The sequence below is a fragment of the Panthera onca genome, chromosome A2, assembly GCF_046562875.1.
Source record: "Panthera onca isolate mPanOnc1 chromosome A2, mPanOnc1 haplotype 2, whole genome shotgun sequence".
Lineage (NCBI taxonomy): Eukaryota > Metazoa > Chordata > Mammalia > Carnivora > Felidae > Panthera > Panthera onca.
This window is the reverse complement of record NC_138340.1, coordinates 163,980,460-163,994,537: the sequence shown is the minus strand read 5'-3', so window position 1 is coordinate 163,994,537 and position 14,078 is coordinate 163,980,460. Positions and strand designations below refer to the sequence as shown.

The 14,078-nt window shown below is 42.1% G+C and overlaps 1 protein-coding gene across 21 annotated transcripts in view; it reads left to right on the top strand.

Annotated features, from left to right (window-relative positions):
- The window catches only part of KMT2C (lysine methyltransferase 2C), a 285,080-nt gene that overhangs the window by 248,886 nt on the left and 22,116 nt on the right, over positions 1–14,078 (top strand). For all 21 annotated transcript variants that reach the window (XM_078437307.2, XM_078437247.2, XM_078437246.2 and 18 more), the window contains 4 exons: positions 1,868–1,946; positions 3,536–3,599; positions 5,494–5,726; positions 8,227–9,891. In XM_078437307.2, coding sequence (XP_078293433.2) covers positions 1,868–1,946; positions 3,536–3,599; positions 5,494–5,726; positions 8,227–9,891 — 2,041 coding nt within the window. The remainder of the gene's footprint in view (positions 1–1,867; positions 1,947–3,535; positions 3,600–5,493; positions 5,727–8,226; positions 9,892–14,078) is intronic.

Sequence of the window (14,078 nt, the reverse complement as noted above, 5' to 3'; positions counted from 1 at the left end):
GGGTGATTATGGAGTTGAATATAAAATCTGCATGAATTTAAGATCAACATGTTGTTTCAGGTAAATTGGGAATCCTTAAAGGTATAGTTCTTTTTCCATTGTTGAGATACTTTAGATATGGTCACGACACATTGTTGAGGTCAAAGGGGAATAGTAGTTCTAATGATTTTCATTATTGCACAGCATCTGTTACCACAATTTCTCTATTACAGAGGTTTTTAACTTTTTGTTACGACCATTTTTGACATTCCAGTGAAGCCTTTGAATTCTTTCTTGATGTTTTCTATGCAGAATCAAAAACGTAGTATTACAAGGAAATCAATTATATTTGAAATATAGTTACTTAAATTTAAAATTATGGTTTATATGCTTCTTAATGCATTAGTAAATTTAGCAACAGATCTGATAACTACCATAATTTTCAAGTATGTAATGATGAACATAAATGACCAATGAGGTGTGCACAGCAACTTTGATTATGAATATAAAGTGAGTTCGGTTGGTGACAAAGTCATGGTAGTGCTAAAAAGTACAGTTTGCTGCCTGTATCAAAATGGAAGGAAATGCTAAATTTCATTTAGCTCTTAATGTAAAACAGAGACCTCAAGTTTAAAAAAAAAAAAAAAAAAAAAGGAGCCTCAGAATTAGACCAGTGATCTCTCAGCATGGGTCCCTCTCCCAGTGAGAGACACAGTTAGGATTTCGAGTGTTGTTTGCTCTTGTTCTGAGTGCTTTGAAGAGGGGCTGAGGGTAGTCCCTCCGTCAACCAGAGTGCTGTTGACTGAGGCACACGGACAGTGAGTGATTATTTGGATCCAGAGATCATTCCAGATCAGGACTGTAATGGGGGCAGGGAGGTGACAGATAAATCAAAAACCTGAGTAAAAAACTTAAAAAGCATACGTTCTAAATTGCAATGGTACGTAAGTACTGATGTACAATATTTGATATTATTATCAAATTATGCTGGCTGTATTAAAGCATTTGGTAACTCTCGAGGAAGTGTTTTCATTAAAGCGGTAATGTTTCTGTGAAGTTTTTATAGCTCTAATTAGCATAAGTCACATTTTGCCCAACAGTTTTAGCCTTCCAAGACTTGTTCTTGGTCAATGACAAATTTTGATTTGCTTTAAAATTGAGAGACATCTTTTAGTTTGGAATACAAAATAGGCTATGGATTTTTTTTTTATTGCAGAATAATTATGGACCAACAGTATCATATGAGTCTTAGGTGTACAACGTAGTGATTTGATATTTATATTATGAGATGGTTACCACGGAAAGCCTAGTTACCATCTGCCCCTGGACAGTGTCACAGTGTTACTGACTGTATTCCCTCTGCATTACATTCCACCTCCTCCTTCCTTCCTTATTTTATAACTAGAAGATTGTACCTCTTAATCGCCGTCACCTATTGTGTGCATTGTCCCCCTCCGGGCAATGATCGGAACAAGAAATAATTTTCTAAGAATTTATGTCAGAAGTGCCTTCGCTACATTTTTTATCCGGAAGACGTGAATTAATTTTATTTTAAGGCACAGTGAGGCCTGTAATAGCGAGACCCCAGGAGCAGCCTGGTTGGCAGCTGGCATCTTTCCGCAGCCTCTTGGTGGTTGTGGTAGAGGTTACGTGATCTCCGCGTCTTCCTCTCACCGTGAGTGAAGTGGGAGCAGAAAGCGTCCCCACCTCACGACTGCAGGGTGACGATTGAGTGGGGATTTCGCACGTGTTTCTGACGCCGTTGCGCTTTCTCCCTGGAAGAAAACATGGTTACGCGCTTAAAAGCAGTTTTCAAAACAGATAAGAAGCAAAATGATTTTCGACCTAAACGCTCATCATGTTGACACTCAGTACTTCGTTTCCACAGGTTCCCCTTTATGGGCCAGTCGGTGACCGGGGCGCAAACCAGCGAAGGCCAGAGTCTCCTCCCGCAGGCGATGGCCCAGGTACTGCCGCTCGCGACCAGTGCCCGTAGCCACCGCGTTTCCCTGTGTTTCTTACCGAACCCGACTCTCTAAGTCAGGCCACTTTTAGAAAGTAGTAGAAACCGTAAAACACTGCCAGAATATATTACTGGCTCAGCAGCACTAAAGACGTTTTGTTACTTTTTCAGGCAGAGACCAGTTGAGGTTAAAAAATCGACAGTTTCTGAAAAGGACCTATATAGTTAAGAGTTAGGATGTCATTTGGAGGGAAACCAAATGCGTAGGGTTTGGGGTCTTGCTTTTGTTTACTTTGAACTCCACAAAAAAACCGTTTTCACGTCCTACGTTTTGGAATTCATCCATGACATTTAAAATGTAAAACTGCTATAAAGTAGAAAAATAATGATTATAATCCTTCTACTTAGCTATAGATAGTCATATTCTGTTTATTCCTTGGGATAATGTAGTTTTTTTAAGATACTTTACATTCGTAATAATCAGGTTTAACTGTCATATTTAAATGTTTAGTGTCAAGCAATGTCCAGAGGAGTAGAGCTGTTCATCACGAAATGAAGTGTTTTCTTCACTGATAGTTATTCAAGTATCTGCCTAGGGGGGAAAAGAAAGGGAAAAGCTACCTACTATACATGTCTTTTGAAATGTTCTTTTTTGCCGTGACATTTGTACTTTAGATTTACTATGCCGATAATACATTCTCTTCATTATTGAAGAAGAGAGAGGCACCATGTGATACAGTGGAAAAAGCATAGTCTTCATAGCGGAGTTAAAACTCTCAGTTCCGCTGTGAATGTACGGTACATCTTGGGCGAGTTCTTGAACCCCAGTTTTCGGATCGGTCAGATGTTTCACCACCTGCTTTGCAGTATGACACGGATTCATGAAGTTTTCTGGCTGCTGGTAACACTGACAGTTGTGACCTTGTCTGCAGCTCATGTCCAGCACCACTTGTAACAACTGAGTAAATGTTTTTCTCAGAGTTAATCTTATTTGTCAGATTGTTGCCAAGGAATCGTTAGGTTAATAACTATTCAGTCTCCCTGGAAGAAATAAGGCATTTAATTAGAAAATAAGACTAATGTTTTTAACTAGTGTATATTTGTTTTATTATTTGTGCATGTTAGAGACAGTGGTTTTTGTTTGTAAATAACTTTGTGTTACAGAGTGGAATTGAGTAAATCTGGAACCTGAATTTATGTCTTAATTGCAGAAAAAACTGGGTAGATTTCATCAAAACGTGGAATTTTATGTGGATCTCTAGCTAAATACTAACAATATTTCATGTGCCCTAGTATTATATTTCTGATGAATAATCCCTTACCTCAAGCATAATTGTTTTTCAACTAAAATCTAGAAAATAGTTCAGAGATAGTTCTAAATTTTCAGAAATTAGGTTGTCCCCACAAAATTTATTCAATTTTTATAAAGATTGAAGCTTTAGAGATGTCTTAGGAAACTAAAGGGGTTTTCCCCCCCTTCCATTTCTTTTTCTTTCTTTTTCTTTTTCTATATCTTTTTTTTTTTTTTTTAAAGTTTTTCCCCCTTTAACTGAAATGTGGAATAAACCTATTTGTAAATTTTACTTATTTTAGGATGGCAGTATAACACATCAGATTTCTAGGCCTAATCCTCCAAATTTTGGTCCAGGCTTTGTCAGTAAGTATAAATCTAATAAGTTATGTGTTCTCTGGGGATTGCTTGTTTGCGCTATTTTTGTGTTTTCTTAAAAAAAAAAAAAAAAAAATGGAATTAGTATAGGTGTGTTATTTTAAGTCTAAGTGCCCTCATCTTTAATGAAACATCACTGCCCTATTAGGCATCTTTTCCTGAAGGCATGTATTTTCGTTGCTTTTTTTCTCTGTGCATGAAGAATTATAGCTAGAGATAAGTATTTTAATACAGAAAAACCATCTTCCCCATTCTCTTCAATAATGTTGTTGTTTTTGTATATAGATCGGGCACTTTACAATCTGTAGAATTAAACCACTTCTCGTTCTCATGACTGTCTCCCTAAGTGACAAGGACACTAAATGGGAACAACAAAGGGAATATGCTTAGAAAAAAGTTGGGTTAGCAGCATGGTGTGAAGGTCAAGGTTGCAAGATGCCGTGGAACCCTTTCTAGTTATCTTCAGGGGTCCCAAGGTGGTTCAGGATAGTATTTAAAGTTCTCCCCAAACTGAACCTTTCTGAAATCTTCAGACTGTTTAGCTAACTTTTTTTTCACCATTATTTTTCATTTTGCTCACCTCTGCTCTCCTGGTTCCAGAAACCAGAAAGGCTTTCCTTGCGGTAGGTCTCATTCTACCAGAAGCAGAACTTCTGAAATCTTGTGAAAAAGCCTGTTCTTGAAAAATGCCCTTCAAATTTAGTAGACTAGATACCAAGTTCGTACGTGTACTGGAACTTCTGGGTTTAGGAACAAACCCAAAGTCTGACCTTTTGAAATTACCCCTGCATTAATCATAATTATAATTTGAATACATATTTGCATTAAAATCAAGTAAACTACTATAACCAACTGGCTTTTTCTGGCTTTATTGTGCCCATTGGCTTTGGTTGGATTCTTATTGTATGACAATATTCTGTTATCATTGATGTAATTTTTCGGCTAATGTCCTTCTTGGAATTGTATTTATTCATTTCTTTGTCTTATAGTGAGTCAAAAAGGTATATTTTGAATCTTAGTCCATAAGATGACTTTTTTTGTGTTTTTGGGATTTGGCATCAGTAACGTAAAGTGCCCTTAAAAGAATAAAGAAGGAATACAAAATGAAGAGAGTTAACTATTTGGGGAGATATTTATGACAGTCATAAAAGTAGAAAAGAGTTTATTTGGTTGATAATTATTCTATACCTTTGCTTATTTATAGAAGTATAGACTACAAAATTCATAAAAGTTACCAGTGGTTTTTAACTTACGGATTTCCTTTATAAAACATAGGCTTCATGTCGGTCCCATCTAAAAGAGGTCAGGCTCCCTTCCCTAAAGTTTAGGGTATTTTTTCACTGTTAAGAAATAGGAAAAACCTTATAAACTTATGAAAATTAGCATGGGAAATGATACCTAATCCATGCTCTGGACCTTAATAATACGTACCTAACTTTGTTTCTTTGGAACATTTAAAAAAATGTCTTTAAAAAAACCCACAAATATTTAACATTCTGTAAAGTTGAGTTAATGCAGTAAACATATATAACTTGACAGACAGTTTGGTATGTGGGTTAGAGAATTTCGTACTTCAATAGCAAGAAGTATTTCGTTAGATAAAAGTCTTGTGCTTTTTAAAGATTGGAGTTACAGTATTTCTAAGTATGAGATTAACACGTGTCCTAAAACCTGCATTCTTTGGTTTCCTCGAATAAATACTTTTCTAAAGTCTCCTATTTAATAGTTATATTATGGTCTAATACTTAGTATTATGTTTTCATACCACCTATTACACGGTCATGGTGAAACTGCATTTCCTTACAAAATGGATCTGTGTAACTTTCATATTGTTGGATTCTTTAGAAAATTAACACAGACGAATTTTTCATTTTTTCTTTAGATGATTCACAACGTAAACAGTATGAAGAATGGCTTCAGGAGACCCAACAGCTTCTTCAGATGCAGCAGAAATACCTTGAAGAACAAATTGGCGCGCACAGAAAGTCTAAGAAGGCCCTTTCCGCGAAACAACGTACCGCAAAGAAAGCAGGGCGGGAATTTCCAGAAGAGGATGCGGAACAACTCAAGCATGTTACGGAACAGCAGAGCATGGTTCAGAAACAGCTAGAACAGGTAGTTTGAAGCATTCTTGTGGTTCTCTTTCATGGGATGTTTTTCTTGTTTCTTCTCCATATCTTGGTCTTAAAGTACGTCGGTATATCTCGTGTAAATGAAAGACTCATTCCTCAGAAACGAAACCATTTTGCTGTTACCTTCCATTGTAAACCAGATGTTTCTCAAAATGTTCATACTGAAATAACAATTATGCTTAAAAAATAAAAATTTAAAATTTTTATTTAAAGTAAAACAGTAGCGTTCAAAATGGGTTAAGAGCCCACTGCTAGTAATTACCCAAGTGAATTAAAAACTTAGGTTTACATAAAAACCTATATACAAATACTAATAGCAGCTGTGTTAATAGTCACTAAAAACTGAGAACACTCAAGTATCCTGTAGTGATGAACAGTTGGACAAAATGTGGTATGTCCATACACTGGAATATTACACAGCAGTAAAGAAGAACAAACTTGATATAGAAGAACCTGGATGGATCTCAAGAGCCTTGTGCTGAGTGAAAGAAGCTAATCCAGGGAGATTATGTCCAGATTCCATTTACATAACACTCTGGAAATGACAAAATTACAGGATGGACGACAGTTTAGGGGGTGCCAGGGCTTAAGGGTGGGGGAAGGAGAGTTTGATGACAAAGGGGAGGCATGAGGGCATCTTCTAGGGTGACAGAACTCTTCTGTATCTTGATGGTGGCGATGGCTACAATAATCTCTGCGTGCGATAAAGTTCATAGGATTGTACACCAGAAAAGTCAGTTTTACTTTTATCAATTTAATTTTTTTTAATAAAATTGAAAAGTAATCCAGATGTTAATAGGAGAAAGAGTAGACTGACTTAATAAAAATCAGAGCGCTGTCAGTGTAGTGAACAGTCCGGTAAACACATTCACATACGTTGTCTTCTTTAACCTTGTCTACAACTTTTTGAGGAAGCTAGTATTGTCACCGTTTTACACGGGAAAAGTCTGGTGAGTCGTCACAGAGGTAGGTGACATGTTGGCTCCTAGCTGATTATTGGGTTAGGGATTTGGGGCCCAGATGTCTCGTCTCCAAGCTTTAGCTACCACAAGAATGTGCCAACAGTATGGTGATTGTAACATAATCCGTATTGTTTAAAATTAGGACAGTTCTAGAGCGGGAGGGGAGTTCTCTCAAAATTTACTCTGTGGGTCCGTGTTTATTGCAAGTGAAATTCTTACAACGATAGGTGTTTCTTACAAAGTATTTTTAGCACTTTCATTGCCTTCTGGTGTCTTCCTATAAATTCCTTACGATGAGGGCCTAGCTTTTGCATATCCATGGCCAAATCCTATTGAGAAGCTAATACTGTACTTGGGAAATGAGACACGTCATCTGTTACTGTAGAGTTGCCAGCAGTCCAGTGTAATCTCGTTAAGATCAGCGATTGAGGATAATGTGTTGAAGAGTATTTTAAAATGTCATGGGAAAGGCACAGATGACCTCCTTTCTGTATTCCAGCTAATGCCCTAGGTATGTTCCATGTACTGCTGCCCCCCCCCCCCCCCCCCCCCCCCGGCCCGTGGTACTTCCCCAGTTCTAGCCAGTCGTTGGTCAGGAGAGAAGAAAATGATAGCTCTACGGGCCCTGGAGACCCACCAAAACCCTTATGTGCAGAGAACGTGCTAGTCTGTCTGGGAAACCGAAGACAATAAGTTGAAAACATTTAGAACCACTGGGCTCGGTGTACTAGTGGAATATGCATCTAAAATTGGGTGGTTCCAGAGGACACGTGTAGCCCCTGGCATCACTGCCTGCCCTTCCTGAGCAAGGTGCACCTCGGGGCCTGGGTTACATCTTTAACTGAAAATGGTCTGTAGCATCTGGCACATCAGGGCACAGGGGTCTTGGAATGAGTCCACTGACACAAGCCAGTCGTCATATCAGGAGCCTGTTAGGGACCATTCAAAGTATTCCCTCAACGTTTTGGATATTTTTTAGAAATATGTTATTCCTTAAATTCAAAGGGTTTTACCCACCCGGTCTTTTTTAACCTGGAGGGGAGGGTGGGTGTGGTGCACCTGCCGTTATTTCACACATTTCACGGTGTCTTCCCACCTGTGTGATTTGATGCACTTCAGAAATGAAATCTTATTTAAATGGTTACAGCTTCAGTTAAATCTTGGTCATTCCAACCTTGTGGATTAATGTACCTTATAAGACTTGTATCTTACCTTTTGATGTGTGGCTCAGATAGTTTATGACTCTCATAGTAAGAGTTTTAAAATATGTTTTTCCAGAAACATATTTTGAATTTGCTTTGGGGACATCCTATCCTATCTGACGAAGTTTCACAGGTGACTTTAGGAAAATCGTGTTGTTAAAAAGATTGGCCGTCCTTGGTGCTGATCAGTCTAATTTTTTGCGATTTTTGCCTCTGTAAGATCTAGCTGCCTTATGTATAACCCCCACCATAATCATCAGCCAGCGCTTTGGTTTGATACCTGTGGAAAAAACGAGTAAGCCTCGCTTTATCATTCCAGATCCGCAAACAGCAGAAGGAGCATGCCGAGTTGATAGAAGATTATCGGATCAAGCAGCAGCAGCAGCAGTGCGCCATGGCGCCGCCTCCCGTGATGCCAGGGGTCCCGCCCCAGCCGCCCCTGGTTCCGGGTGCCCCCCCAGCTGCCATGAGCCAGCCCAGCTTCCCCATGGTGCCTCAGCAGCTGCAGCACCAGCAGCACGCGGTGATTTCTGGTCACACCAGCCCTGCGAGAATGCCCGGTTTGCCGGCGTGGCAGCCTGCCAGTGCTCCTGCCCACCTCCCCCTCAATCCTGCCAGGATCCAGCCTCCAGTTGCCCAGTTACCAATAAGAACTTGCACGCCGGCGCCAGGGACGGTGTCCAGTGCAAATCCCCAGAGTGGACCGCCCCCACGGGTGGAATTTGACGACAACAACCCCTTCAGTGAGAGTTTCCAGGAACGAGAGCGGAAAGAACGTTTACGAGAACAGCAGGAAAGACAGCGAATCCAGCTCATGCAAGAGGTAGACAGACAACGGGCTCTGCAGCAGGGGGTGGGGGTGCCGCCGCACGGCCCCATGCGGTCCCAGCTTCCGTTCTACAGCTCCGACCTGCCTTGTGACTTTACCCAGCCTCCACGGCCCCTTCAGCAGTCTCCGCAACACCAACAGCAGATGGGGCAGAGCATCCAACAGGGATCTCTTAATTCCCCTCCCACCCCAACGTTCATGCAAACCAATGAGCGAAGGCAGATAGGGCCTCCCTCGTTCGTTCCGGACTCGCCGTCAGTTCCTGGCGGAAGCCCCGGCTTCCATTCTGTTAAGCAGGTACACGGAGGTCTTTCTGGGGCCAGCTTCCAGCAGTCCCCAGCGAGGCCTCCTTTTGCACCTGCTTTACCCGCGGCGCCCGCAGTAGCTAGTGGCAGTCTCCCGTGTGGCCAAGACCCTGCCGCAGCCCACGGACAAAGTCACCCAGGGTCGACCCAGTCGCTTATTCAATTGTATTCTGACATAATCCCAGAAGAAAAGGGGAAAAAGAAAAGAACAAGAAAGAAGAAGAAAGACGATGATGTGGAATCCACCAAGGCACCATCCACTCCCCACTCAGATATAACTGCTCCCCCCACCCCGAGTATCTCAGAAACTACCTCCACACCCACCGTGAACACACCCGGCGAGCTTCCTCAGCAAGGAGAACCCGAGTTGGTGGAACCCGTCTGCCCGTCGACTCCCAACACGGCCGCCGGCCAGCTGTGTGCAGAGTTAGAAAGCAGGCTGCCCCAGAGTGAGTTAGCTCAGGGAGCTCCAAACCAACCCGCTTTCGCGGAGTCGGAGGCGGAAAAGCACTCCGTGGAAACCCCTGCCTCCACAGAAGAGGTGACACTGGAGACCACCGAGCCCCAGCAGTGCCCCGGCCAAGACGGGCCTGACCTGGAGGAACGAGCCAGAAATAAGGTCGAGGAGAAAGCCGGGGCTGGTCCTGTCTCCTCAGGGCAGAGCCCTCCCCATCCTGCTGGGGCCCCTGCTGCCAAAGGAGATTCAGGCAACGAGCTTCTGAAGCATCTGCTGAAAAATAAAAAGTCATCTTCCCTTTTGAGTCAAAAACCTGAAGGCAGCTTTTGTTCAGAAGATGCGTGTACGAAGGGTAACACAGTGGTTGAGAGGCAGAACCCAGTCGAAGGATTGGTAAGTGTGCTCCATGAAAATTCCAGCTTGCGTTTTCCCCTCTCGTTTTAAATCACAGTCACAACACATTGGTGCCAACCACTCTATTAATTCCAACGTGGTTCTGCAACTTTCTTCTCTAAGAGGACAAATTTCAGTTTTGTTGTTTCTACCTCTATGGAGCCCAAGTTTTGACTCACACCCATAACCTATATTAAGTAATAATTTCCTTTTTTTTTTTTTTTTTATCAAAGACCTGTACTAATGCACTTCATATGTAACATGTGTCTGATCAGTGCCACATTGAGTTTCGAACTAAAGCAAAAAGTGGATGTCAATGTCTTTACTGCAAATAGGTATGCAGTTTCTGTTAACCTCTTTGAAATACAGAAGATCGCTCCTGCACCCCTGTCAATACCCTTGGGAGCCCTCAGGGGTAACTCAGATTGGGTATCCATTGTGTTGCAGTGTGTTAATACTTGATGTCACACGAATGGAATCTTCCACAGAGATATTTTATCTTTATAGTTTCCCACGTATCAAAATTCTGCCCTTTCCAAGCTACAAAACGTTGAGTTTCCGTGTGTGTGTGTGTGTGTGTGTGTGTGTGTGTGTGTGTGTGTGTGTAGGTTCTTTGTGAATGTACCTTTTGCAGGATTCCATCCCTTGCATTTCAGTGAACTTGCTTGAGCTCTTTCCCAAATGGGGGCTTCTGGGTCCTAAGAGTTGGTCAGCTTCGAATGCTCTTGCTTCCTTATCTTTCAGAAGCTGCATTGCCATTACTGGTGTATTCATAAAGCTTTCCCTACAGTGTTTCTCAGTTGGGATTTTACAGTTTTCATTTTTTAATTGAATGGGGTGAAGTGGTATATTTAGTTTAGATTTTCAATTTTAAGGTTGTTAATGAAGCCATTCTTTTTGCAAGTGTTGGCTTTGTGTTTTCTCTTATCTGACAATTTTGTTGAGATTGAGTGTTGGCCTGATAGATTCAGGTAATTTTTGTAAATGTGACTGGTAATATTTTTCCAGTCCTGTTTGTCCCCAATCAAATATGCCCAGTGTGTAGCCACTTTCTCTGCTGCGTCCTGTGCCCCTAGGAGCCCTGAGCTACTTGCAGAGTCCCCGAAAGGTCTTGCTGACTTCATGCTTCCCTGTAAGGTCATATGCTCCTGTTTCTGCCTACTTCTCTCTTGTCTTTTTTTATATCTGGTCAGGGTCTACTTTTCTTTTAAAACTGGATACTAGAATCATCTTCTCCAGACCTTTCTCAGTTCAGCCATTCTCAAATATGTGTCAGTGACCATGTGCTCACACAGTAGTCTCTATACTACCACTTAAATAACTTCTTGGAGGGCATAGGGTGCATCTTGACCACCTTTAGGTTCTCAGTATTTAGCACATAGTAAGTACTTAGTGTATTGAATTGAAGCTAAGTCCTAATACTGATGATTCTATGTTTAAAAACCGTAGAGGATGTTAGGATAGAAAAAGGAATGAGATCAGTCCTGTGTGTATAAATGCTTGGTCTGTGTCACACGGTTTCCTATCCATTTGGGAGGGTGGCAGGGGGTAGAGGTGCCTTATTATCGGGGCTGATGACGCCTTACCGTATCCCAGGTAGGTAGCCTGTGCTGAGCGCCTGCCTGGAGATAACATTTAGTCACGTGGCAGGAAAACTTACTCTCCCCATCTTACAAACGATGAAATCCATCTCCTTTGTAGTCCCACGGAAGGCAAAGTTGTCGTGGCAGTAGTTGGGTAGACCCGCTCTCCCTCCATGCTGTCTGTTCCTTCACACATAAATTGCGGTTGGGAGAAGAGCAGCCTCCTGGTTGCTCTTCAGCCCTGGAGCCTTCCTGGAGAGTGTACGAGGTTGCTCTTCAGCCGGCATGAAGATCACGTGTCATCACTTAGCAGGAGTGTGGTCTAGGGGGGTTCAGTACCGTGGTTCTGTACCATGGTTTCTGTACCGTGGTTTCGTCACCTGGACACAGGAGGAATAATACTGTTCCCTACTTTGTAGGGTTAGCAGGGGATTAATGGAGATAAAACACACTGTGCTGGTAGTAAAAGGTGCATATCTTTGACCTGCCAATTCCGTATTTAAGAACCTGGGATAAGGAAGATAAAATGCTAAAATATGCAAAGATGTAACCACCTGAATAGCTAATGTCCTGTCTCTACTAATAGAGAAAAAAAAAAAGAAAGAATTTAAGAGAAAGAAAATAAATTTAAATAATTATTTCTTTTTTTGTTAATTTTTTTCATGTTTAGTTTTGTGAGAGAGAGAGAGAGAGAGAGAGAACAGCGGGGGAGGGACAGAAAGAGGGAGGCACAGAATCCAAAGCAGGCTGTAGGCTCTGAACTGTCAGCACAGAGCCCGATGTGGGGCTTGAACTCAAGACGACGAGTTCATGACCTGAGCCAAAGTCAGATGCTCAACCAGCTAAGTCACCCAAGTGCCCCTTAAATATTATCTATAAAGCTATACCTGAATGAGATTTTTGTGGGGGTTTTTTGCGGACATTAAAATTTATGCTATATAAGAATACTTAATGTCATGGGAAACAACATGTCAAGCCACTAAAATAAAAGAATGTGTGTCCATTGTGTTTTTAACACAATGTGTGTAGCCATAGGTAAAAGGTTGAACACAGATATGTTAAAATACTAACTTTTTATCTCAGGCAGACGTTTGGATGATTTTTAATCTTTTGTGCTCTCCTATAATTAGAATTTTCTTTGAAATGTAGTAATACCTGCTTCTAAGGGTAATTGTGAGGCTTAGAGATAATGTCTGCAAAGCACTTAAAGTGCGTGACCAATCCACACTTAATAAGCAACTATGTTATTAATGTCTTAAGAGCCAGTAAGAAATTCTTAGGTCCTTGCTGCTCAGAGTGCAGCCCTGGGGACCAGTCGCATTGCCCTTGTGAGCGATGCCACTTCTTACTCTCCAGCACAGACTTCCCAATCAGAATATGTTTTTAAATAAGATCCCACTTGATTCCTACGCATATGGATATGGAGAGACCCAATTCTAGGCCTGTGGTTCTTGAACCTTGACTATATCAGCATCCTCTAAAGAGCTTGTTGGAACACAGGGTGCTGGACCTCAGTCCCAGAGTTCCTGGTGCAGTGGGTCTGTGGTGGGACCGGGGAATCTGCATCTCTAACCAGCCCCAGCTGGCCCTCCTTTTCCTGCTCTGGGAACTACTCTTTGAGAACCATCGATCTCCCCCTGGGATGGGTAGTCTGAGTCTGCCTAGACCTTTTACCCTCTCTTTTTTGAGCGTAGAGTGATGTTTCCATTTTCAAGTGGTTGAAAATAAAAATCTAAAGAAGAGAACTGTTTCACAACAGGTGACCATTATACGAAATTTAAGTTCAGTTTCCATGAATTTAAAACGTTTTATTGGAACACGGCCATGCTTGTTCATTTCGGAGCGTTCTGTGGCTGCTCTGGAGTGCCCAGGCAGAAGGTTGACTGACTACAGCAGGCACTACATGGACTGTGGAGCCTGAAATGTTTACTGGTTGGCTCTTTGCAGAAAAACGTTGCCACGCATGCTCTAAGCCATTCGGAGTAAATCTGGAAACTAGAATTTTCAAACCCGCGAAGATTCCGTGCAGAGTGCGTGAAAAGTCTAGCAACTGTAGTTGCCTATATAGCAAAGTATAGCTATGAAGTTTAGAAATAATGGCCCCTAAAAAAATCCCCACAGTTTTTTAGGTATTTTTAGGTATATAAAAGCCTCTTCAAGAACTGGTTTATTCTCACTTCTTAGCCATTAAGTAAAGACAAAAGAAGAAAAAAGGTTTATTTGCTATCATACAGGTCCTTTTTCACTGGCTGTAAGCATGTGGTAGTCACTAGTCAGTCGCATTAACGATCGGGAGCTGATTTGGATGACCAGCGTTGTTTGTTTTTACTGATCTGAGGCCAGCCGTTCGTCTCAGCCCGGGCGCACAGGCTCTGGAGCTTGTCCGTGGTTTCTGCAGACCTTGTGTTTCCCCCATCCCTAAGGGGAACCCAAAATAAGTCTCAGCCCACCCCGCAGAGGCCAGCACAACCGTGTGGCTAAGAGCGCGCCTTGCCCCAGAGCTGCCAGAGAGCAGGGACGGGGAGCCCCGGGCGGCGCCGGCACCCGTGGGGTCCGGCCGAGGAGGGATGCTGGCTCCGCAAGGGAAAGGAGCCACCCTTAAGC